At 32.1% G+C, this 27,393-nt stretch overlaps 1 protein-coding gene across 3 annotated transcripts in view; it reads right to left on the minus strand.

The window, feature by feature from the left end:
• Nucleotides 1–27,393, minus strand: part of HDX (highly divergent homeobox) — a 171,636-nt gene that overhangs the window by 121,944 nt on the left and 22,299 nt on the right. For 2 of the 3 annotated variants that reach the window (XM_016162731.2, XM_036226812.1), the window contains exons 2-4: nucleotides 21,707–21,853; nucleotides 18,316–18,402; nucleotides 15,572–16,687 (exon numbers count right to left, since the gene is read on the minus strand). In XM_016162731.2, coding sequence (XP_016018217.2) covers nucleotides 15,572–16,687; nucleotides 18,316–18,402; nucleotides 21,707–21,853 — 1,350 coding nt within the window. The remainder of the gene's footprint in view (nucleotides 1–15,571; nucleotides 16,688–18,315; nucleotides 18,403–21,706; nucleotides 21,854–27,393) is intronic. The other variant, XM_016162732.2, reaches the window with a different exon arrangement.

Consider the following 27,393-nt stretch of genomic DNA (forward strand, 5'->3'; position numbering starts at 1 on the left):
CTGGTTTCTCCTCAGACACATTGCAGGCCAGAAGGGACTGACACGAAAAATTTTAAATGATGAAAAACAGGCCTACGACCAAGATTACTCTACACAATAAAGGTACCACTTAGAATCCAAGGAGAGATAAAGAGCTTCCCAGACAACAAAAAGCTAAAAGAGTGCATCAGATGAGTATTGCAAGAAATGTTAAAAAGAGTTCTTTAAGAAAAAGAAGAAAAAATATATAAAAATATAAATAATAAAATGGCAATAACTACATATGTATCAACAAATATTTCAAATAGAAATGGATTAACTTCTTCAATCAAATGATAGTGTGGTTTAATGGATAAGAAAATAAGACCTTTACTATACTGCCTACAAGAGACTCATTTTAGATAGAAAGACAAATAGACTGAAAGTAAAGGGATGGAAAATGATATTTCACGAAAATGGAAATTTAAAAAAAAGCTGGGGTAGCAATACTTATATCAGACAAAATAAACTTTAAAAAATGGAATATCGCTCAGCCATTAGGAAATAATGAAATCTTGCCATCTGTAAGAACATGGATGGACGTAGAGGGTGTTGTGTTGAGTGGAGTAAGTCAGACAATGAAAAGACAAATGCCATGTGATTTCACTTACATGTGGAATCTAAAGAGTAAAATAAATAAACAAACAAAACAGAAACAAACTTGAAGATACAGGGAATATTTTGATGGTTACCAGATGCACGAGGTTTGGAAAAGTAGGTGAAAAGGGGAAGAGATTAACAAGTACAAATTAGCAGTTACAAAACAGTCTCGGGGATGTAAAGTATAGCATAAGGAATATGGTCAATAATATTATAATAACTGTGTATGGTGTTAAATGCGTACAAGCTTTATTAGGTTGATCACTTCATAAGTTATATAAATATCTAATCACCATGTTGTACACCTTAAACTAATATAATATTGTATGCCAACTATAATTAAAAACATTAAAATTATTTTTTAAAAAAAGTACAAGTTGCCAATTATAAAAACAGTCATGGAGACGTAAAGTACACCATAGAGAATGTAGTCCATAATATTGTAATAACTACGTATGGTGTAGGATGGGTTCTAGACTTATCAGGGTGATCACTTTGTATGTTATATAAGAGTCTAATCACTATGTTGTATACCTGAAACTAATATAATATTGCATGTCAATTCTAACTGAAAAAATAGAAAAAAATAGAAAAAAATGAAAATACAAATAAACTGAAGAATTTACTAGAATTTCAAAAGTAGACTTGACCATGCAGATGAAAGGATCTGCCACCTGAAGTATAGGACACTGGAAATTACCCAGTCAGAGGAGTACAAGAAAGAATGAAGAAAGCCTACAGGATTCATGACACACAGGAAAAGAAACAATATTCATATTATGAGAATTCAAGAAGAGAAGGATAAAGAGATAAAGTATATTTAAAGCAATATAGCTGAAAAATGCCCTAACCTGGGAAGATAAATGGTCATCCAGTTCCATCACATCCAAAAAATCTCAAATAGGTTAAACCCAAATAGGGCTACATTAAACATATTTAAGTTGAATTGTCAAAAGACAAAGACAAAGGAAGAATTTTGCAATAAGCAAGAGAAAAAAAAAAGGAAAGTTATGTACAAGAAAATCATCATAAGACTGTTCTGGGATATCTCAATAGAACCTTTATTTTTGGCCAGGAAAGAATGGGAGGACATATTCAAAACATTGAATATGTCAATCAAGCATTCTATACATGGAGAAGCTGTCCTTCAGAAATAAATGAGGGATAAAGAATTTTCTGAAAAAGTAAACGTTGAAGTTCTTTAGCAGCAGACCACTTATCAATAATTACTCCATGTGTAAATTGATTAAATTATCCAATAAAAAAAGACAGAGAATGGATGAATGGGTAAAAAAGACAAGATTCAACAATGTGCTGTCCATAGGAGATGAACTTTAGTCTTAAAGACAAGCATAGCTAGAGAGCAAAGGAATGGAAAAAGACATTTCAAGCAAAATGTAACCAAAAGAAGCTAAGTCAACTATGCTTACATCAGACAAAATAGGTTTTAAACTAAAAATGGTAAAAAGAGACAAATAAAACTATTATGTGGGGACCAATATACCAAAAACATATAACAATTATAAATATTTATGTGTCCAACATCAGAGCAACTAAATAGATAAAGCAAAAACTAAGTGCTAAAAGGAGAAATGAACAGTAATACAATAATAGTTGGGCACTTTACCACCCTCCTCTCAGCAATAGATAGATCATACAGAGATTCAATAAGAAAACATTGAATTTGAACAACACAATAAATCAAAAATTCTAACAAATATTTACAGAGCATTCAAATGACAGCAGAATACTTTCTCCTCAAGAAACATTCTAGGATAGACCATATATTAGGAAACAAAACACATTGTAGCAAATTCAAAAAGACTAAACTCATACCCAGTAACTTCTCTGAGAGCAATGGCATGAAACTAGAAATCAGTTACAAAAAGAAAACTGGAAAATTCTCAAACACATGAAAATTAGCACTCTCCTGAACAAACAATATATCAAAGAAAAAAATTAAAGGGGGAAATAAAGAAGTTTCTTGAGACAAACAAAAATGGAAATACAACATATCAGAACTTACAAAATGCAGCAAATGCAGTTCTAAAAGGAAAGTTCATAGCAATAAAAACCTACATCAAGAAACAAGAAAGATCTCAACTAATCTAAGTCTAACTTAAAGGTAATAGAAAAAAAACAAACTGTGCCCAAATATAGCAAATGAAAGGAAATAGTGAAAATAAGAGCAGAAATAAAGCAGATAGAAAACAGGATAAAATAGAAAAAATAACAAAACTAAGAGTTGGTTCTTTGAAAAGATAAACAAATTTGATAAAATTTTAGCTAGACTAACCAAAGAAAAAATAGAGGACTCAACTCAACAAAATTACAAATGAAAGAGAGGACATTACTACTGACACCACACAAATGAAAAGTATCATAAGAATCTACTCTGAACAACTACCTATACAGCAACAAATTAAACGACCTGGAAGTAATGGAAAAATTCTTAGAGGCATATAATCTACTAAGATAGAATGAGAAATAAATAGAAAATTTCAACAGACCAATTACTCATACTTATATTGAATTAGTGATCAAAATCTCTCAATAACAAATTCTCTGGTGAATTTTATTGAACATTCAAAGAAGAATTGATGCCAATCTTCTTCAAAATCTTTCAAAAAATGAACAAGAGGAAACACTCATAAATTCATTTTATGAAGTCTGCATTACCCTGATAACAAAGTCACAAAAGAATACTACCACAAAAGAAAACTATAGGCCAATATCCATGAAAATATAAATGCAAAAATTCTCATTAAAATACTAGCAAACCAAACTCAGCAGCACATGAATAGTAGCATTTGCCATTATCAAGTGGCATTTATCCCAGAGATGTAAAAATAGTTCAACATACACAAATCAATCAATGTGACACATCATATTAATAGATAAAAAAGAAAAAAAAAGGACCACTTCAACAGATGCAGAAAAAGCATTTGAAAAATTCAATGTTTGTGATTTAAAAAAGTCAACAAATTAGGTATAAAAATACCACACCTCAAAATAAAAAAAAAAGTCATATATGACAAGCTCATGGTAAACATCATACTTAATGATGAAAGGATGAAAGCTTTTCTTCTAAGATGAGGAACAACACAAGGGCCCCCACTTTCACTACTCCCATTCAATCAAATAGTGGAAGTCCCAGCCAAGGCAATCAGAATCAGATAAGAAAAAGAAGTAAAAGGCATCAGAATTAGAAAGGAAGAAATAAAACTGTTTCTATTTGCAGATGAAATGGCTTTATATATAGAAAACCCTAAAGGCTCTATCAAAAATGTTAGATCTAATCAATAAATTCAGTAAAGTTGCAGGAAACAAAATTGACATACAAAAATCAGTAATGTTTCTATATACTAGCAACAAATTATCTGAAAAAAAGAATAAAGAAAACAATCCCATTTACGATAGAATTAAAAACAACAAAACACTTAGAAACCAAAAGAGGTGAAAGAGCTCTACTCTGAAAATTACAAGACATTTATGAAAGACACAAGTAAATGGAACAGTATCCATGTTCATGGATTGGAGGGATTCTATTTCTTAAATGTCCATACACCCAACTCCATCTGTAGATTCAATATAATCCCACTTAAGATTCTAGTGGCACTTTTTACTAAAGTAGAAAATAATCCAAAAGTTTATATGGAACCAAAAAAGACTTCAAATAACCAAAGCAATAGTGAGAAGAAACAAAGTAGGAGGCATCACGCTTCCTGATTTCAAGCTATATAAAAAACTATAGTAATCGAATAGTATGGTACTGGCATAAAACAGACACATATGCCAATGGGACTGAATCAAGATCTCAGAAATATACTATTATATTTATGGTCAATTAAAATTTTTCAAGGAATCCAAGAATACTTAATGGAGAAAATACATTCTCTTTAATAGATACTGCTGAGAAATTGGATATTTACATGCAAATAAGTCAAAACTAGACCTCTGTGTTACATCATTTGCAAAATTTAACTCAAAATAGATTAAAGACTTAAATGTAAGACCAGAAACCATAAAACTTCTAAAAGAAAACACAGGAAAAAACTCCTTGACATAGGACTTGGCAATGAGTTTTTGTTTGTAACACCTAAAGCACAAGTAACAAAATTTTAAAAATAAACAAGTGAGACTACATCAACTAAAAATCTCTGCACTTCAAAAGAAACGATCCACAAAATATAAAGACAATCTACAGAATGGGAAAAATATTTGTAAGCCATATATCTGATAAGGGATTAATATCCAAAAGATATAAAGGAGTCATACAACTCAATAGCACAAACCTAATAATCCAATTAATAAATGGGCAAAGGACCTCAATAGACATTTTTCCAAAGAAGATATATGAATACCTAACAGATATATGAAAAGGTGCTCAGCATCACTAATCAAAAGGAAAATGCAAATCAAAACCACAGTGAAATAGCACATCACTTCTGTTAGAATAGCTATTGTCAAAAGACTGAAGATAACAAATGCTGGCAAGAATCTGTATAAAAGGCAACACTTGTGCATTGCTGGTGGGATTGTAAACTGGTACAAATAAGATGGAAAACAGTACAGAGGTTCCTCAAAGTGTTAAAAATAGAACTACCATATGATTGAGCAATTCCACTTCTGGAAATATATCCACTATCAATGAAAACACTTTTTCAAAGAGATATTTGCACTCCCATGTTCATAGCAGTATTATTTACAATAGCCAAGATATGGAAATAGTCTGTGTCCATAGATAAATAGGTAAAGAAGTTGTGAAAAATATTCAGCTGTAAAAAGGAAGGAAGTCCTGCCATTGGTGACAACATGGATCAACCTTGAGGGTATTATTCTAAATGAAATAAATTAGACAGAGAAAGACAAATACTGTTATGATTTCATTTATATATGGAATGTAAAAAAAATTCATAGAAAAAGAGATCAGACTTGTGGTTACCAGAGGTTGTGTGTATATGTGCATTATGGGGGTGGTAATTGAATGAAGGTGTTCAAAATGTACAAATTTTCAGTTATAAGATAAATAAGTACTAGAGATATAATGTGAAATATAATAACTGCAGTTAACACCACTGTATGGTATACTTGAAAGTTGTTAAGAGAGTAGTTCCCAAGAGTTTTCATCACAAGGAAATTCTTTTTCCATTTTTTTTAATGATAGATGTTAACTACATCTATTGTGGTAATTTCACGATATAAATGATTGAAATCATTATACTAAACACCTTACACTTACAGTGCCAATAGTCAATTATATCTTAATAAAACAAAAAAAAAGTTAAAATAATTACTAATTTTTAAAAAAAGACATAATACTCTATATTAATAGGATAAAGGAAAATGCATATGAATATCTCATTAGATGTAGAAATAGCATTTGACAAAAATCAACACACTTTCATGATAAAAGCACTAAACGAACCAGGAATAAAAGAGAACCTCCTCATCCTGATAAAGAGCATCCACAAAAAGCAACAGGTAACATCATATTTAATTGTGAGTGACTGAATGTTTTCCATCTAAGATTGAGAAGAGAAACATGTCTGGTCATACCACTTATATTTAACATTGCACTGGAGTTGCTAGCAATTAGTCAAGAAAAATAAGTAAAATGCAGTAAAGTTTTACACAAATAAAACTATCTGTTCTTGTAGATGACATGATTTTATGTATAGAAAAACCTAAGGAATCTACTAGTATTTAAGTAAATATTAATTCAGTATATTATTAGGATATATGATTGAAATGAAAAAAAATGATAAATAACCTAACAATTAAACTAAGAAAGAAATTCCATTTAAATAGCATCAAAAAGGGTTATACACTTAGGAATATATTTAACAAAATAAGTGCAAGAATTATCTACTGAAAAGTAGAACATATTGTCAAAAGAAATTAAAGAAGATGTAATGAGTGGAAAGGCATACATGGATCAAAAGACACAATATTTGATATGGTAATATCCCGAATTGATATACAGATAGAACACAACCTCTATCAAAATTCTGGTTGGCTTTTTTGTAGAAATTGACAAGCTGATCCTAAAATTTATATGCAAGCGAAAGGTATCCAGACTAGACAAAATAATTAAAAAAAAAAAACCCTTACCTGGAGGACTCACACTTCTCAATTTTAAAACTTACCACAAAGCTACAGTTATCAAAAAATGTGGTATTAGTATAAAATAGACTATATATAAACACATACATATATAAATACATACATATATGTATATACATGTATACACACATATATGTGTATGCATGTATATATACATACATATATGTATATATACATGTATATATGTATGTATATACATATATATGTATGTGTATGTGTATATAGGTATATATACATATATATGTATATATACATATATATGTATATATACATATTTTTATATATATATATATATATAAAATAGATTTGAGAGTCCACAAGTAAACTCTTAAATATGGTCAATTGGTTTTGAGAAGGATGGCTAGACCATTTGATGAAAAATATATAGAATTTTCAACAAATGATGCTGTGACAACCAGGTATCTATATGCAAAAAGAAACAAGATGAACTCTCACCTCATGCTACACACAAACACTTTCTTAAAACAGGTGAAAGGTCTACATGTAAGATAAACCAGTAAAAAATTCTTAGAAGAATACATAAAGGTCAGTCTTCATTACTTTGGCTTAGAAATTCATTTCTTAGATACACCAAAAGCACAATTGATAATAGAAAAAATAGGTAAATTGAACTTTACCAAATTAAAATTGTTTGTATATAAACAGTACCCTCAAGAAAGTGAAAAGATATCATATGGAATGAAAGCAAATACTTGCAAGTAATGAATCTAATAAGGATTAGTATAAAGAATATATAAAGAACTAGACACAACTCAAAAAGAGCCAATTTTAAGAATGGAGAAATTATCTGAATAAATATTTTTTTTCCAAATAAAGTATTCACGTGGCTAATATGCTCATGAAAAGAGGGTTAACATTGTTAGCAATTAGAGAAATGCAAATCAAAACCATCATGAGATATTTCATACCCATGATAGCAGCTATAATAAAAATGACTGACATAACAAATGTTGGTTAGGATCTGGAGAAATATGGGATCCCTTATACATCGAAGTGAGAGTGTAAAGGGCTTCAGCTACTTTGGGGAAAAATGGCAGTTCCTCAAAACATTAAGCATAGAGTTCAACTATAACCTAGAAATCCACTCCTAGATATATCCCTCCCAAATTTGAAAACATGTCAATACAAAAATTTGCATAAGAATGCTCATAGCAGCATCATTCAAAATAGATGTAAAAACAACTCAAATGTCCAGCAGCTAATAAATAAACAATATATGCTATATACATACAATGCAATATCATAGAGCAATAAAATGAAATACTGATACATATAATAACCTTGACAATCCTTGAAAAAATTATTCTACCTGAAAGAAGCCAGTTACAAAGGACCACATATTGTATGATTCCATTTATAATAATATCCAGAATAGATAAATCCACAGAAACAGACAAATGATTAGTGATTTTCTAGTGCTAGGATGGGAGATTTGGTGCTAATGGGTATTTAGTTCATTTTTGAGGTGATTAAATGTTCTAAAATTATATTGCACTGCTATTTGAGCAACTCCATAAATATATTAAAAAACAACTTAATTATACACTCTAATATGTAAATTCTATACTATGTGAATTATATCTCAATAAAGTTGTTTTAAAATGATCCTTGCTTACTACAGCTATTCAACACAGATTACTATTACTTTTTTGAGGTTGAATATTCCTGAGACTTATTTTAACAAAGTCATTCAATCTTGCTGGTTTTTCTTCACTTTCTTCAGGTCAAAATACCATTTGTGTTGATTTAGAATGCCATAATGTTTAAATTTTCTACAACAATTAATCTTTCCTATTTATTTTTCAAAGTGCAATGAAGCCCACAAATACTGAAGAAAGTTGGAGGGCACTACCAAAGCACTTTCACTAATAGGGATGCATTATACTTAAAAAAAGTACCTTTTAAAGGAAGCTCAGATTTCTTTACTTTTATTTATTCCTAAGTCCTTAGGAAGTCCATGAAAGATGAAAATACAGTTAATTATTCAGTCACAATAATAATCACAACAAAAATCCTGTATTTATAGTATCTGTCTTCCAAAAGGCTCCTATATCATCACATAAATGACCATCAATTATTAAACTTTAATCACCACAGCAGTTTTATGACAAATAGGTGTACTGACAACGAATCAATATGAAAAGTGAACGACATTTTTGAGAACAATATGGTTGCAGTCTGTCCCCAAAGAAGTGAGGCTAGCCTGGAGAGCTTTTGAAATACAACTGGGCTATAGTATCCTGGTATAGCAACCTCCTGATAGTTTCCTTACTATCATTTAACTCTTAATATGGTATCCCCAAGGGGCTCCAAAACAGCTGGTTTTAACTTCTTAGCATCCCCTAGTATTTCCTCAATCTGTACTCCTTCACCTAGATAGTTTGGAACTAGATTATCCTCCAGGAATAGTTTGAAGATACTAAGTGTAACAGAGAGAAGAAGCAGATATAGCTGGTACATAGTCTCAGGGTCAGAAACTAAATAGAATCATTTGTTTGCTTATAGTTTCAGAGCTAGAAAACTGCCAAAATGGTCATAGGTTCTATTTTTCTAAGGCTTAATGTAACAGTAATATGGCTATAGTAGTAGATCTTCATTAAAATCTTGGAGGATAGCTAACATGGACTGAATGTCCCAGCTAAATTCACATGTTGAAAACTATTCCCTAATATGATGGTATTTAAAGGTGGGACTTTTGGGAGATGGCTAGGCCATAAGGATGAAGCCCGCATGAATGGGAATAGTGCTGTTACAAAAATAGACCCCAGAAAGCTCCCTTTTTCCTTTTGCCATATGAGAACACAGAAGGCAGATATCTATGCACTAGGAAATGGGCTATCACCAAACACAGAATCTGCCATCATCTTGATCTTGGTTTTCCCAGCTTCCACAACTATGAGAAATAAATGTGTGTTGTTTAAGCTACCCAGACTATAGTATTTTTTTTTGTTATAGCAGCCCAAATAGACTAACATTTTAATCCTTATGGATTGCACTTCCCCAGGCTGCCTTAGTTTCCCCAAATCTCAACTAGTTAAAAGGAGAGCCTAAGTGATGTCCCAAGGATTCTCTGCAGGCATCTTACCATATTGCCTCAGGTCAAGTTGGCAAAGGTATGGTATAATATAAATAGTTGTACATGGGCTTTTCAATATGTAGATTACGGTGAGGTTGATAGCTGATATTGAGTCTTAAGCAAGCACTACAGCTATTTTTTCCTCAATGACCCTGTGATAATTATGAGTTCTGCAATATTTTACTTGAAGTAGAATGTAAAGTGCCTCATACTTTATATTTTATCTTACTATCCCCTCTTTTCCTCACCTTCCTTCCATCCTTTTTGTTAAATAAATAAAATGGAATGAAAAGAAGACCTGGACTAGTAGAGTCTCATTAACTTAATAACTATAAGGTTGTAAATATAAAAAAGTTTATGTGTCAGGGAATGTATAAGGAGCCTTGCACATAATGTGCCATTTCATGTAACAGCATTCTTGAAAAGAAGGTGTTATTAAAGACATTCTAAAAATAAGAAAACTGTTACACAGAGAGGTTATGACGCTTGCCCAAGATAGCACAAGTACTAAGTGGCAGAGCCTAGATTTGAACTCAGGTCTATCAGTCCCTAAGCTCATGCTCTAAATTGTTACATCAGACAGACTTTCTTTAAAAAAATTACTATTCAAAAAAAGAGGATGTGAACTTACAGTCAAGGTGGCAGAATAGGTAAACACTATGCTTGTCTCCTCTCATAACAACAACAAAATTACAACTAAATTACAGAACAATAATCAGTGTGAATCACCTGAAGTCTAGCTGAACAGAAGTCCTATAACTAAGGATGTATTACAGAAGCTCATCAAGACAGGTAGTGGGGAGAAGACATGGAATGGGATGGTCCAACAACCACGTTTTGCCATTAAAAATTAAGAGGGGTCTCTTGGCTGTGTCGGTTCCTCCAGAGGAGCATACCAGGATCCCTAGAACAGGGCTTGAGTGCTGGAAAGAGAAGTCCTCACAAATTCTGGCTGTGAAATTGGTGGAGACTGTGGCTGAGCAAAATGGAAGACTGCTGGAGTCACAGACATACCTCTTAAAGGGCCTACACACAGACTTACCCACTGACAACTCACTCTTTCTGAGTTCCAGTGCTGGGGCAGTAGCTCAACAGGCACCAGGGACATACAGGGAGGAAATGAATTGTCTGGCTAGGGTGAGAGCTGAAGGAGCACCTTTTCCCTAGACAAAAATACAGTCAGAAGCCATCGCTCTTTTGTTGAGCCCTTCCCTTACTCAGTATGCACACATAGGCCTAGTCAGGCTCCATATCTGAGTTTCTATCAAATTGGAAAACTGTTCACCACACCCTAGTGATTCCCTGAGACCCCACCCCACCTGACTGTGGACCCATGTAGGTCATTTGGTCATTTCCAGTGGCTTTTCCATACAAACAGTCTGTCTTGGCTCATGCAGCAGACTTTCCTAAAATCTCTCAAAGGTTGATAAACCTCCAACAAGTGTCATCTGGCCTCGGCATGCCCAGTACGTCTTGTTAAGCAGCCCCAGTTATGGCACCACTGGCAGCGTGCCTGGGTTTGCAGTTTAGCCTCGCAGGCACCTCAAAGCACAGCCCAAGTGGCAGCCGTGTGCAGACTGCTTGGTGGCATATGACAGGTGACCCCAGGAAGGGCACGGGTTGCAGCTAAACTTGGTCTGAGGCAGGGCCCCTCCCAGGAAGCCCTAATCTGCAGTCTGGTATCCACCTTTGATCTGAGCCAGAGCAACAACTAGGGTCACATCTGAGGATGACACAACCACAAGGCAGACAGGGCAGGCACTAGAGACCTGCTAAAGCAAATCCTGCTCTGTAGCAAGTGTCCCTGCACAGCAGCTTCTCCATTGGTCATGGCCAGCCATCACAACCAGTCCCAGAGTCAATCTTTCCCATTGATAAGAAAACAGCAACCAAGGCTCAACTACAACAGGAGGGCACACACAACCTATACAAGGGACACGCCTGGAGTACCCAGCTCATGTGACAAGGGGGATGGTGCCATTTGGCTCCACAAGACACCTACTGCATAAGGCCATACTAATAAGAATGGGAGACACAGCGACCCTACCTAATACATAGAAATGAACACAGGGAAGCAGCCAAAATAGGGAGACAAAAAACAAAACAAAACAAAACAACAACAACAACAACAAAACCCCACAAAACACTTTCCAAATTAAAGGACAGAACAAATAATAAAAAAAAAGACGAGTGATCCACCATATTCAGTGTTCAAAACACTGGTTATCAATAATCTCAGTGAGGACTTCAACAAAGAGATAGGACACATAAAACTGAAAATAGAAAACATAAAAAAAACCTGTTGGAAATAAAAAATACAATAATTGAAATTTAAAAGTGTATTAGAAGGAATAAACAGTAGATTAGATAAAGAAGAGGAATGAATCAGTGATTTAGAGGATCAAGTAGCAGAACACATCCAATCAGAACGGCAAAAGAAAAAACTGATGATAGTTTAAAGGGACTAGGGAACCGTCAAGTATACCAATATTCACATCAAAGAGGTATCAGAAGAAGAGAGAGAGCAAGGAATTGAAAACCTATTTGAAGAAATAATGATAGACAACCTCCCTAGCCTGTTGAAGGAAATAGACATACAAGCTCAGGAAGTGAAGAGTCCTAAACAAGATGAACCGAAAAAGCCCACACCAAAATGTATCATAATTAAAATGCCAGAAGATAAAGACAAAAAGACCACCTTAAAAGTAGCAAGGGAGCTCCCATAAGACTGTTAGGTGATTTCTCTACAGATAATATGTAGGCCAGAAAGGAATGTCAGAAAACATTCTGTGATAAAAATTAAGAGCCTACGACCAAGATTACTCTGCCCGGCAAAGCTATTATTTAGACTCGACGGACAGATAAAGATCTTCCCAGACAAGAAAAAGTTAAAGGACCTCATCATCGCCAAACCAATATCACAGAAAATGTTAGAGGGAGTTCTTTAAGAAGAAAAAAGAAAAAAGAAAAAAGAAAAAATATGAATAATAAAATGGAAGTAACTACATATCTATCAACAATTACTTTAAATATAAATGGATTAAATGTTCCAATCAAAAGATAGGGTGGCTGAATGGATAAGAAAAACAGACCATTACATATGCTGCCTACGAGAGACTGAATTCATATCAAAAGATACACAAAGACTGAAAGTAAAGGGATAGAAAAAGATATTTAATAAAAGTGTTAATAAAAAAAGAGCTGGGGTAGTAATACTATATCACAGCAATTCCCAACTTTTTTTGGCACCAGCGACCGGTTCTCCTGTGAGAATCTAATGCCTGATGATCTGAGCTGGAGCTGAGGCAGTGATGCTAGCACCGGGGAGCAGCTGCAAATATAGATGAAGCCTTGCTTGCTCACGCACCACTCAACTCCTGCTGTGCAGCCCGGTTCCTAACAAGCCACAGACCGGTACTGGTCTGCACCTGGGGGTGGGGAAACCCTGCTATATCAGACAAAATAAACTTTAAAACAAAGACTATAACAAAAGACAAAGAAAGACCCAGTAATTCCACTTCTTGATATTTATTTGAAGAAACTCAAACACTACTTTGAAGGACCACATGCATTCATATGTTCATCACAGCTCTATTTACAGTAGCCAAGATATGGAAGCTACCTGGGTGCCTATCAATGGATGAATAGATAAAAAGCTGGTACATATATACAACGGAATATTACTTGGCCTAAAAAAATTTAAATCTTACCACCTGCAACAATGTGGATGGACCTAGAAGGTATTGTGCTGAGTAGAGTAAGTCGGAGAAAGACAAAGACGAATGTCATATGATGCACTTATATGTAGAATCTACAGAACAGAATAAATGAACAACAAAACAGAAACAAGTGCATAGATATAGAGAGGATTTTGATAGTTATTGGATGTGGAGGGTGAGAGAATGGTTGAGATTATGAGGTACAAATTTGTAGTTACAATATAGTCATGGGGATGTATACAATGGGGAACATGGTAGTATTGTAATAACTATATATGGTGTCATATGGGTACTATATTTATCAGGGTGATAACTTCATAATTTATATAAATGTCTAATCACTGTTTGTGCACCTAAAACTAATATAATATTGTTTGCCAACTAAAATTAAAAAATAATAATAATTACAGTAATAACAGTGAAACTGAAGCTAGTAAAAAATTGCTAAGTTTTATTTCATTTAAAAAGTTATTTTATATAAAACAAATTTAATCTCTTTAAAAGTTCTATCAGGAAAGAAACATAGACTATAAAAAGACATCACGATAGGTTAAATTATCCTTAGGGTAGTGGTCGGCTTACGAAAAATTAAAAAATACGCTCTGTTCTCTCAGGCCTCCAAATATTCAAATACGGTTGACATTGTTAGGCTGTATGGTAAAGCAGGGAAAAAAACATGCTATAGTTTGAGTTGCAGTCCTTTTTCTGTCATGTACTGGCTTTGTGATCCTTGACAGGTACTGACACATGGATTAAATGTCCATATGTCTAAATTGCCACGAACATTAAATGAGATCAGGTATGTAAAGTGACTGATGGTGCCTATGTGGAAAGCCTTCAACAAATAGTAAATGTTATTGTTTTTACTATCATTAAGAACAATACAGAAGGAGTAAAATAGTGTTAAAGAGCAGGGAATGAAAAGGGGCTAATGGTATGATTCAATGTTAGTTTAAGCTTGCTTTAGGAAAAAGCATACAGAAAAATGAGTAGTATCTCAGTAATAAATGACAGATAATGATAATTATTGAGTACTCTTCTGTTAGGGCTAAGTGCCAGAGGGATATTTCTTATATGCTGTTATTGCTTTTCATTTTGAATCAGAAATTTATAAGAGGAAGGAAGGTAAGAGAAGTTCATTCCTTATATTGATCAAGAATAGCCTAAAAAACATCTTAAAGCTGGATAAAACTTACATACTGCGGTTGAACAAATTAGTGTCCAGCTAGTAGCAAGAAAAAGTGGAGAACATCCATGCCCTGCTATTCAAATTCTCTGAAGCAGATTTCTCACACAGATCTATGTCCTTAAAGACATAAATAACATATACCTCACTGTTGAGAATATTTGAAACATATCTAAATAATTCAATTCATGAAACGGTAAAGAAATAACACCTATTTTTGCACAGATCTAAAATTACTTTGATTTTTACTTTGAATATGTCTCTTCTTATACACATTTTTTCAAAAGAACTATCCGATTAATGTTCCACTTAATGTTTGAATAAAGCATTTTCTTTTTGAAAAAGCAGTTAGCTGAGCTTTTCAGCCACCGTCACTTAGAGAAATGATGGACTTGCCTGGTTATGTATCCAGGCAAAGCACTACTCATCTAGTGACATCTCCTCACACTGCAAGTAAAAATCATTACAAGAATAATCTAGGCTCAAAGGGATGAACCTAACCACTTTAGTCTTAGTGATGGGAAATGTCATGTTTCCCAACAGGCTATTTCCTGAATAAAATAATTGTAAATGTCAGTAGAAAGCTGCCTTGTTATAAAAATGATTATATTCCATGAAGAAAAACTCATTTTAAAAAATGACCAAAAAAGCACAAGATTCTTCAAAGAGTTGACCCCAAACCACAATTTTGAAACAAAAAGTCTCAAAAAACTTCAAAATATGAATTAAGTCACCCAGGTCTCAAGTCTAACTGGATACCAACACAGCTTTTTTATACCAAACAATGGTTTAAAAAAATTGGGGGGGGGGGAACGTACACATTACCTGGTAATTGTTTTGGTTTTGTGATAACCTTAATTGGTTTGATGATGCAAAATGTGAAGAAAAATTACTCCGTGATGAATTTGTATTACTGTACATTGTAGTAGATGCTGTATGTAATGAGGTCTGTGGTGTCAAATGGTAGTCTCTGTTTTGATACAGTACATTGTCTGACAGGTCTCTAATATTCACCATTTGTGATTTTGGCATATTTCTTCCTGGTCCTGGCAAAGCTGTACTTTGGTTCTCAGCTCTAAGGGAACAGCAACTTTCATAAAATCTTGAGTAGCTTGGTATCTGTGCTCCCATCAATGCCAATTCTTCCTCTCTGGCATACTCATCATCAGCATCTCCAGTCTCCATTGCAATGGACAAACAAGTTCCTTCTGCTGCATTAGGCTTTTGTGGGGTATTTTCTTCCAGAATTCTCTGGGGGTAATCACTAACTGCTAATGAAAATACCTCACGGATTTCCAAGTTTTGTGTTCTACAGTAAGGATCTCTAATAGGTGTCTTTTGCCCATATAAATTATGTGATGCTAGACCCGTATGTTCAGGTTTATATGACCTTTGAATTCCAACTTCTTCAATTTTGCAAGGTCGGTGGCACACTGATGGCTTTTGAGGTACCATCATCTCAGAGGCTTGCATTGAAGAGCTTCCATAGTTTTTCTTTGTGTGATTATAAACTGAGTTTCCAGCATTCAGCACACTTGTCTGTCTTGACAAAATAATTGTTTTTTCTCCTAAGAGCAGAGAGGCATTTTTACAGTGTGCTACTTGTCTTTGAACAGGAATATGTAACTGAAACTCAGTATCATTTTTATTGGCTGTTTTCTGAATAGGGATTTTATGTGCTTCTGTAATTTGTGTATTTGTATGTTTATTTGTTCCTTGCCTACTTGATGAACTGGCTGGACTATATATACCAGTTACAATAACATCATTATTGGGAGATGTCCAAGAAGACTGTTGGCCTGAGGGTCGAGCCACATTAACCACATTTCTGACTGTTATGTCTGGAGCTATCAAAGAGGTGCCAGAAACAGTTCCTGCTGTTGCTGCTCCTGATTCAGAATTTTTACTGCTCATTTTTCTTCTCTTATTGCCAACCCACGTCTGGAAAGATAAAAATGATATGGAAAAGTTCTTAACAAAGAAATAAGAAAAAACAATTTATAAGTGATAAATTGTATTCTCATTTGTCATAGAACCAAAGCTTAAAACAATTAAAAGAAAAAAGATGCAATGAATTAAAAATAACTAAAGTATAAGGCCAGAAAAGATCATGGACTTCCATTTAATCTAGAAAATTTGATGAGAGAATTGCATTGTCACTCCTCTCCTCCTAAAAACCCATCCAATTTATCTGTAGCAGGAACCTTAAAAATGTTTGTATCTTTTGACCTTCCACTTCTGTGAATTTGTCATAAAAATAATCATAGAAGCATACAACATTTATATGCAATGATGTTCATCACATATTTATTTACACTAGTGACAAATTTGAAGCATATTAAAGGTAGGACAGTAACACTGGAAAATGCTTGTATAGTATTGTTAAACAAATATATGCATGTAATTTTCAGGTTTAACAAATTCTGTTCCATGAATACATCATAACTTGGTTAATTTAATATTGCTAGGTATTCAGATTATTTTTAGAAACAATCACTATTATGAACCATACTGAAATACACATCATTGTATGTGCATCTTTGTGCTATTGGTCCATTAGAATGCTATTGTAGAAAGAAAATAGCTGTGGGTTTTTTTTGATATTTTCAAAGTACCCTCTAATGTATAAGAGTTCTGGATTTTCTACACTCTCGCCAATCCTTTGCATTATTGTTCTGTAGCTTTTACTAGCCCAGAAGTTATAAAAAGATACAGCATTGCAGTTTTGATTTGAATTTCTATGGTTACTATATTACTTCAATAGAATTGTTTATCTATTCCCTTTACTTATTTTTATATTGGTGTATTTGTCTTTTTAAATTGATTAATAAGAATAATTTTCTACTAAAGATAGCAACACTTTGTCACAAGTTGAAAATATCTTTTCCCAGTTTGTCAATAATTTATGGTACTTATTTTCTTCTTATACATTTCTCTATTTACCAAATTTTATATAATGAATATGTAGTACTTTCATAAATGGGAAATATATTATTAATAAAAATAATACTAGTGATTGGCATTTAGGGTCTGATTAAAAATATGTACTTTAATATACATAATTTATTATAATAATCTTAGTATTATTATGCTGAATCATGATTCATCTTAAAAGATGCAATAAGAAATATTATGTTTCATAATATGATTAGTAAACTTTATAATTATTTCAAAATGCATACTGTATTATAAACTACCAAAACATGTTCATATATTAAGAATTTAAAAAAAAGACCTAAGTGAAAACATTAAATGAGCTAGCTTTGCACAAACATGGTGCAGGGTATATTTGGTTAACTTGTGTGATGTGTTTTTGAAGACCACGAAAATTATCCAATTTTCAATGTTTATACTATATTCAATGTTTATACTATAAACAACATTAACGTTTCTGTAATACTATAAATAAAAGCTATCATGTATGGAATCTCCATTATGTGTTTTTATATATATTAGTTCCTTCACTAGGTGTTATTTTTCTAATTATATAAATGAAGAAGTTGAGGTTTAGAACTATTAAGTAGTTAGTGGATATTTGTCATAAGGATTCAAAATTGATATTACTTGACCTCAAAGCATATTCTTCTTCCACCGTTGTGAGAAACTCCTGAAACACCTCTGTTGATGATTTTACTTTTATAATCAGTATTTCTCTTCTAAAAAAAAGAAAAATGGAAACTGAGATGGTTCCATTTTGTTTCACAGGAGTCAGTGGGAATTTTAAACTGGCTCTGATTTAGTTTTACCAAACAGCAGAAGTGACAATTACGATAGGGACAAATGAATATAAATGGCACAGGAGAAGACAGAGGAGAAAAACTAAAATATTTTTAAAGTGTATATTCAAGAGAAATGTTTAAAAAGAAATGTTTTTGGATATAATTTGAATGTATAGTCCAAAATGTAAATTTTACAAATATTCAAAGTAAGTGATTGTGTTATGGCTTTTCAAGTATGAAAAGTATACATAAGAATCATGATGCATTTGTTCATAATTATTATAAGAATATATAAGCATTACATTTAAAAAATTTAAATGGGAAAGCACAGTGAATTGGTAAAATCAAGATCTACCACATCTAGAGGACAGCTTTGTGCAATATTTCTAAGAAAAATAAACAATCTATCACGATCTCATCACAATATGACAACATTTACCTTCACAAATGAAGTTTAAGAGCAAACTTAGTGCATTGCAAGTTTATGGCTTACTTTTATAGTATAAATATTTATTTATGTGGTTTATTAGGTATTTATATTATATACTCATCAAAGAGTAAAATGCAATAAAATATCATGTACATATGAAACTCAGCTAAACTCATTTGTCCTGAGGGTAACCAACACAGATGTCACAAGTTCCATGTACTTTATAAGAAAAGGACAATCCCTGACCTTTCTTTAAACACACTTTATTTTGTTTTATACATAATTTTTACCAAATCTGGTATCCTAATCTACAACAAATTAGAAATAACAAAATAGAAGGGGCACTGGTGATAGAGATTACTTTTGGACATGCCTTGTTAACATCAAAATTAAGAATATTTACTAACTATTCCTCACTAAAAAGGAGAAGAAAGGAAAAAAAACAAAGGAGAATCAATGAGAAATGATTAAATGGTCTGGTGTTCTTTGGTAAAGGAAAAATTCTCCCCATATACCTTACCACGTTATGAGCATTATTATGGGAGCACAATACAATAATTGATTTCTATAATGAAACTAAGTCAGAAAGTAAGGGCTTAATTATTTTCAATATTCTCTATGAAAGTCAAAAAGTATATACTTAAGAAATATTTTCCACCTAAAATTAGAAAATAAAGACAATTCATTGCCTGAGGGTTCCAAATAACTGAATTAAATTTTCTTAAAAGTCATTCAGTCATAGGATCCAAAATTTACTAATGTTTATATAATACAATTCTTTTCCAAACACCTCACCGGTGAGAGAGAAAAAATGGGTCAAACAAAATTGATATGAAAATTAAAGTTTGAACTAACAAAGTTATACTAGATAAAAAAAAAAGGAAAGACATTTGGGTCATCAACCTTTGGTATCCATAAAATTATCTTCAGTCTTTCTTAGAAATTTATTTTCTCCAAACTTGTTTCTATACCTCTTCTTTTGTTTTCCTGTTCTGTTACCCCACTATATATATTTTTGCATGGATGGTTTAACCTTTAAATTCTATTTATATTGGGATAAAATTCTTAGTAAAGTGGAATTTAAGTTCTTTTGAGAAAAAAAAAACACAACAGACACTGTATTAAAAATAATAAAGAGAGGTCTCTTTTAAGTAGAACATACAGAACAAGCAAAATATTGGGAGCAAGGGAGGTTGTGGAATTATTAGCTTATGAACAACTCTCCTCTGACTGGAAAAACCACCAAAACTGTGTTAGAATTTAGATTAGGAAGACTGAATTTCTGTACAATTTATACTCTCTTATAACAGAGGGAATAAATCTGTTTTAAACAATTCCTTATGATTTATATAACATTTCACTTGTAAGCATACATTCTAGGAATTTTTTTCATTCTCATTGTTTATTTTAGATTTCACACCGTTTGGAGCATAAATATAGACCTTTGTATTTTAACACTTTCAATATTCAGGTATAATTAAGTTATTAGGGGAAGATTGTAATAACAAATTGGAAATATGAAAGGTCACAGTTCATAAAGCAGCTGCCTGAGAAGTCATTTCACTTCAAAGTAATGGTAAAATAAAATTGAAAAGAAAAGAAAGATGTCGTGGGGGCGAGGGGGATGAGTTTGTACTTATAAAATGAAATCTCATCAACTTTAAACATTACAGATTTTATATTACTTTTTCTAAAGTAATTAAACAGTTTTATCTGAGGTTTACTAAAGGCATTTTGAATAGATAATTTAGAATTATTGGTAGGAGGTATTTGTAGTTCTTACACAAATCTGAATATGACGCTTGATCTCAGCCAATAAGAAACAGATATCCTGGATAACAGCTCCTACCCCAACTAGCAACATAATTCTCCTTTTGAAGGTTACTATATCATTTAGTTATATTTAATAAATAGATTTTCCAAAAAGTCTGCTTATCAAGAAATTTTTATCTTTAAGGTCTTTGAAAATTCCTCGAACAGAAAAAGTAAACATAAAAATAAGCATCCTTCCTCTTTCTCAAATTAGCCTAATGAATTACAAGGTTGGGTAAGTTGTTAATCTTTGAATCCCTACGGTTTCATGCCAGAAGGATCTGTAGCACATTCAGACAAATATGAAAGGACTTATGCACTCAATAAATCAGTGACTAGTTCTGTTAAATTTATCTCTTGCCTCCTCTGTCACCTTCTCATTGCCTTTCACGAACAGGTAGCAACTCTGATTTGTACAGCTGAATAACTATGGTTGTGATAAAGGAAAATTTCCTCTCTTGTGATTTCTTGTCCCTTACTTGCTAACTACTAAAATGCATGCATTGTATTTAAAAGGTGGAGGAGGTATTCATAAGAAAGGCTAGATTTTACTAAAAAGAAAAAAAAATACTAAAGTCATAAATGCCTGATGAAAAATTCAAATACTACAAGAAAATATGTTGGATACACGATAGTCCTCAGTAAATGCTTGTTTTACTGATATTAGTTTGTGGGATTATATCTGTATTAGTTCTGGGTTTAGAGACAGCATAAGATAAAAAATTAATCTTAAAGGTACTCATTAGTTCAAAAATTGAGATTTTTAAAGATACGTTTACAATGCAAAAGTTTTAGTGTTTTCAAAGTATTCACAGAAATAAATGCATATTAAATAATTAGCTCTATTTATTTTTTAAAAAAATAGTATTTTTATACCAGGTAGATGAAGCTATTTATAAAGTCAGTGACTTCATACCCTGATTGTTTTTCTCATATTAAGCAATTATCACTTGTAATAAAAAAACTATATATTCAAGAGTGTAAGACCTCAATACTTACCCTGACTACACTGAAGTCCAGCTTAGTCTCCTGTGCACACTGTAATATGAGCTGAAAGCAATTTTTACTTTGATTTGTCATTCCATTTTCATAATAACGCTGTAAAATCCTTTGTTGTTCTACAGTAAATACAGAACGTAGATTCATCTAAAAATAAAAGAAGATACTCTGAAAACTGGAATAAAAATTTGGTATGTGTAGTATTTGCATGCTTTTGTTTTTTAAACAATTTCAGTATTTCAAAGCTGCAAGATTTCTTTAAGTCAATTAACCCCTGTAATGGGCAATAATCTGTGTGCTAAAAAGAGATGGGTTCTCAGTGAATATTATACATAATATAAACACATTGAATTTGCTCAGAAAAAAAGGACCAACTTTAAAAATGAAAAAGAAAGCCCTTATCTGGGTAGTGCCAGTGCATGGGGGAAAAAGGGGCTTTCACCGAAATAAATATTAATGACTACTAAAGCCAGAGATGGTGGTAGCCATACACGGTCAATTATCAACAGGGACATTCACTGTTCTTTGTCAAGCAAGACATCTGGCATATGTCTTACAGCTAGAAGCTGTGCTCTGGAACAAAAGGGTGCCTTTATTTTTCCTTTTTCTCGGATAAGGGGTTCTTTTTATATATTAAAATAAAATCTCATTTCTAAAGTTTAAAAATAAACAAGGTTTTGTAACTATAAAAATTTCTTTGCTTTAGGCAATATAACCAAAATAAATTTTAATAACTGTAGTATATAAATCAAAACTCAATGGCATGTACATTTTACTAAAAAGAAACCATATAAAAGCTATGTACTTTTTATTTAAATTGACACCATCATAATTAGACAAGAGAAATTTAAAAATATACTTAATTCTTCCCATTAATAATCAAGGTATTTAATATTAAGGAAAAACAACTCTGTGACTCTCATAAATAAAAGACAGTCAAATTCTTTTTAAAAAGATAAATTCTATTCTTCTTTTATGTACAAACTGATATTAATCTTTAAAATACAAATATTTAAAAAAAGCTTTTGAACAACAACAAAAAGATAAATTCTAGTAGTGCAATTTATAAAAAAAAAGAACACTTTTAATAAGATTAAGGCAATTTCAGGTTCTTGTTAAAAGCTGTCAAACTGAAATTGTTATTGCTAAAATTTGACAGACAGAAGGAAGAAGACCCTTCCCAAGGAATGATCTCTTCAATATTAGGAAAATGGCAAAAACAAAAACACCATAATTCAAACCAAACAGAAATTATTCTAGTATACTGAGTGTGGAAACAATCAAGTACATAGAAATAAAAAATAATTTACCTTTCTCTGAATATTTTAAACAAAAAAACGGTCTCATAAAGAAATTAAAGACAGTCATACAGCCATGCCTTCATAACTAATGTTAGGAGATCCTATTAAAGACAACATGGATGGACCTCAAGATAATCATCCTGAATGAAATAACCCAGACAGAAAAACTTGAAAATCACGCGATATCACTTATATGTGGGATATCAACCTAAAAACAACAAATGAATAGGACAAACACCAATGCATGGACATGTGCTATAGACTAGTGGTTACCAGAGGGTAGGGGGTGGGGGATAGGGGAGGTAGATGGGGTAAAGGAGGTCAAATATGTGGTGACAGAAAAAAATATAACTATGGGGGGTGAACACAGTGTGTGTATATATATATATATATATATATATATATGTATGTATATATATATATATATATATATATTATATGCCTTACTGTTAAAAGGTACAGCTGAAACTTATTGGATTTCATTAACAAATGTTGCCATGAAAAAATAAAATGAAAGAAAGAAGAAAGAAAGAAGAAAGAAAGAAAGAAAGAAAGAAAGAAAGAAAGAAAGAAAGAAAGAAAGAAAGAAAGAGAAAGAAGGAAGGAAGGAAGGAAGGAAGGAAGGAAGGAAGGAAGGAAGGAAGGAAGGAAGGAAGGAAGGAAGGAAGGAAATTGGATATGGGAGAGGGCAGCAGAAAGATGAAAGTATAGTTTCTCCCCAGAACATTGAGAAACAAATAACTCCACTAACTTTCTAAACGGAATCTCATTCAAATACACCAATGTAGATATACAAATCTCTTATCTGCAATATGACCGAATTTTCAAGGATGTTCAGGACAGAGGACAATATCCATCAAAGCAATATTTACTACCATGGCTGCTAGCTTTCAGAGCAATTTAGGGTTTTGTTTGCATAAGAATTCAGCTACAGTTACAAGAGAAGCCAGAAGATGAAAATTATCTGGTGTGGATTTAGAAGCAAGGTACTTTGGAATGAGTTCCGAGGAGACAGGTAAACTTCAATTCATTAATGCATAATCAGTGTAATGGTCTGATCCTTCTCTGCAAGGTTGTAACTACCACAGAAAGCCCAGAATACAGTACAAGATATGGATGATCCCCAAGTGTGATGATACCTGCCCTAATACTATAAGAATGTTTTCCTATTGGTTGGCTACAATCGTTACACTTAACCACGTATGATATAAACCTTAAAAAGCACGGCACATTCTTCTCCATTAGTACCAATAGCCAAATACAGTTGAAGAGTACTAAACAGACTTCTGGAGTCAACAACTCTAAAAATAGACAATATTGTGTCTTTATATTTTTTCTCTTAAATTCAGTAGCAACAGCAAGAAGTCAACTTTGTTCAAGAGATCTACTATTTTTCTTTCAAATTATAGAAAGTTCATTCTTTACCACAACAACTAGATAAAGTAAGAACATTTGTTATTATGTCCACCCACTGTGTTTATCTTGGTCTATTAAGTGGCAATATGTTGAATGACTACACAGCCAAGGTTTTTACCATTTGCACACAAATCATGAAAAGAGTTGTAATAACCTTCATTTTAAAAGTTGGGTTCTTATGTATGTGAAAGATAAAATGACAGTCTACTGGTTCCATGGAAATTGAGGTTTGTTGGGTTGGGGTAAAGAGAGTAACTGAATTAAGGGATTAAGTGCTGAAATAAGTCATTTAGCTTTACCCCAAGACTTCCTGGATAAATATTCTTTTCATTGTACCACCCATTCAGCACATGCCAACCATAGGAATAAGACAATCTGTGTCCTACTCTCAAATCCTGTGAATTGTTGGGTAAATCACTTAATTTCTATGGACATCCATTTCCCAGTCTGTAAAATATTGGGTTACATGACTTGCTTTACCTTCCAGTCTGAGTTGTTACAAATAATTTAGGATATGTGAAATTATTTTTCTTAAATTGTAAAGTATGTTACAGTTGTAACATACATACATATATACATATATGTAAATAATTTAATTTTATTTAATTATTGATTTCAAGTATACAGTACATTGGTTAGACATTTATATAGTTTATGTAACTAAGTGATCTTGTTTATCATACTCAGGTATAAGATTTGTCAGGTTGCTGCTCTCAGCTTTCGGATCTGGTGTTTTAACGATGACCTTGAGCTATGGAAAAGAAACTAAATTATTCTCAGTATATTATATTCAAACAAGAAGAACAATGAGTAAAATACTTTGTATTTGTTGCTTCAGAAGTAATTGAAAAATATAGCTTCTTAGAATGATTGCTTCCTTAGAAGTTCTAGAGGGCTAAGGTTATATTTTCACATGGAAATATTTCAGATAAATTTTTAACATTGTTTTTATATATTTGATGTCATACTTAAAATCAAATCTAATAATACCCTAATAATATTTAACTGTTTAAATCATTTGGAAAGTGCTGAAAATTTTACTCATAAGTACTCATTCTTGAAACGCCTGATTTTAAAAATGAAATGAGTCCATAAAATCATCACCAATTCAAATATAACACATTATTTCCAATATTAAAAAATTGAAGTTTGTGTAAGCCATTCGTTTTTCTTTTCTTTTATTTCATTTTATTTATTGGGGTTACATTAGTTAATAAAATTATATGTTTCAAGTGTATAATTCGATAATACATCATCTATGTATCTCATTGTGTGTTCACAAAGAGTTAAGCCTAGGGTAATATAGCAGCTTGCATATCTTTAGCATGGTCGATATGTCTATTAACACTATCTTTTTTATCCATTGTTATTATTCATTTTTAAATTTACATACTGTGAAAATCATCTTTTGGTGTATAGTTTTATATGTTAAGACAAACATATATAGTAGTCAGGAATCACCACAAGCAAGATACAGGACAATTCTATCACTACAAAAAAATTACTTTATGTTACTTCCTTATAATTAATCCTTCCAGCCACCTCAGCCCTTGGCAACCACTAATCTGTTCCTATAATTTTGACTTTTATAGAACGCCATCTTGATGAAATCATACATATGTATTCTCCTGAGACTAGCTTCTTTTATTTAACATAATGCATTTGAGATTCATCTGTGTTGTCTGTATTAGTAGTTTTCTCCTTTTTATTCAGAGTAGTATTCCATTGAATGAATGTACCATGGTTTATCCATTCATTCATTCATTAAAGGACATTTGGGATGTTTCGAGTTCTGGCCTGTTATTAATAAAGCTGTTAAAAAATTTGTGTGCAAGTTCTTCTCTACAAACAAGTTTTCATTTCTCTTGAATAAATACCTAGGAGTGAGATTGCTGGGTCATATGGTAAGTGTACATTTAACTATAAGAAACTGCTCGACTGCTTTCAAAATGGTTTGTTTTCAAAAGTATGAAATTCTTTTCTCACTAATATTCATTGAAGATTTTAGTTCTTTCACTTCCTCATGAGCATTTACCAGATTAAAAAAAAAGTTTGGCATTCCAAAATATTTATAATTATATATTATTATTGTGGTTTTAATTTGTATTTCTCTAGTGACTAATGATGTTGAGTATCTTTTAATATGCTTATTTGCCATACATATACCTTCATTGTAGAAGTGTTCAAATATTTTGCAAAATTTTAAATTGGATTGTTTATGAATTATGGAGATTTTATGGTTCATTACATATTCCGGATACAAGTCTTTTATCAGAAATATGATTAGCATATATTTTCTACCTGTTTGTGGCTTATCTTTTTATTTTACTAACAGTGTATTTCACAAAGAAGTTTTTAATTTTGATAAGTCCAATTTTATGGATTGTGCTTTAAGTGCCATATCTAAGAAATATTTGTCTAGCACATGGTCACAGCAATTTTTCTTTTGTTCTCGTCTTGTAGTTTTATAGTTTTGCATTTTACATTTAGGTTTATGATCCATTTTTCACTTATATTGCTGAGAAAAGATTACATAGAATTGTTATTTTTCATTCAATCTTTGTTAGAAATCACAATGAAGCCATCAGAGTATGGGATTTTCTTTGTTGGAAAGTTTTAAACTACAAATTACATTAAGATATATATATTTCTCCTTGAGTGAGCTTTGGTAGTTTGTGTCTTTCAAAGAACTGGTTCATTTTATCTAAGTAGCTGAATTTAAAGGTGTAAAGTTTATTATATTATTTACTTATTATTTTTTAATGTGTCTATGATCTGTTTTTATTCCCTTTTATTTGTCTTTGTCAGTTGGACATGAGGCTTGTCACTTTTATTGATCTGAAATAACTAGCTTTAGGTTTTATTGAGTTTGGTCTTTTGTTTTTCTGTAATCATTTCCATTGATTTCTGTTCTTATCTTTAGTATTCCCTTCATTGTTCTTTACTTAGATTAAATTTTCTATTCTTTTT

The sequence above is a fragment of the Rousettus aegyptiacus genome, unplaced genomic scaffold (assembly GCF_014176215.1).
Source record: "Rousettus aegyptiacus isolate mRouAeg1 unplaced genomic scaffold, mRouAeg1.p scaffold_m13_p_9, whole genome shotgun sequence".
Lineage (NCBI taxonomy): Eukaryota > Metazoa > Chordata > Mammalia > Chiroptera > Pteropodidae > Rousettus > Rousettus aegyptiacus.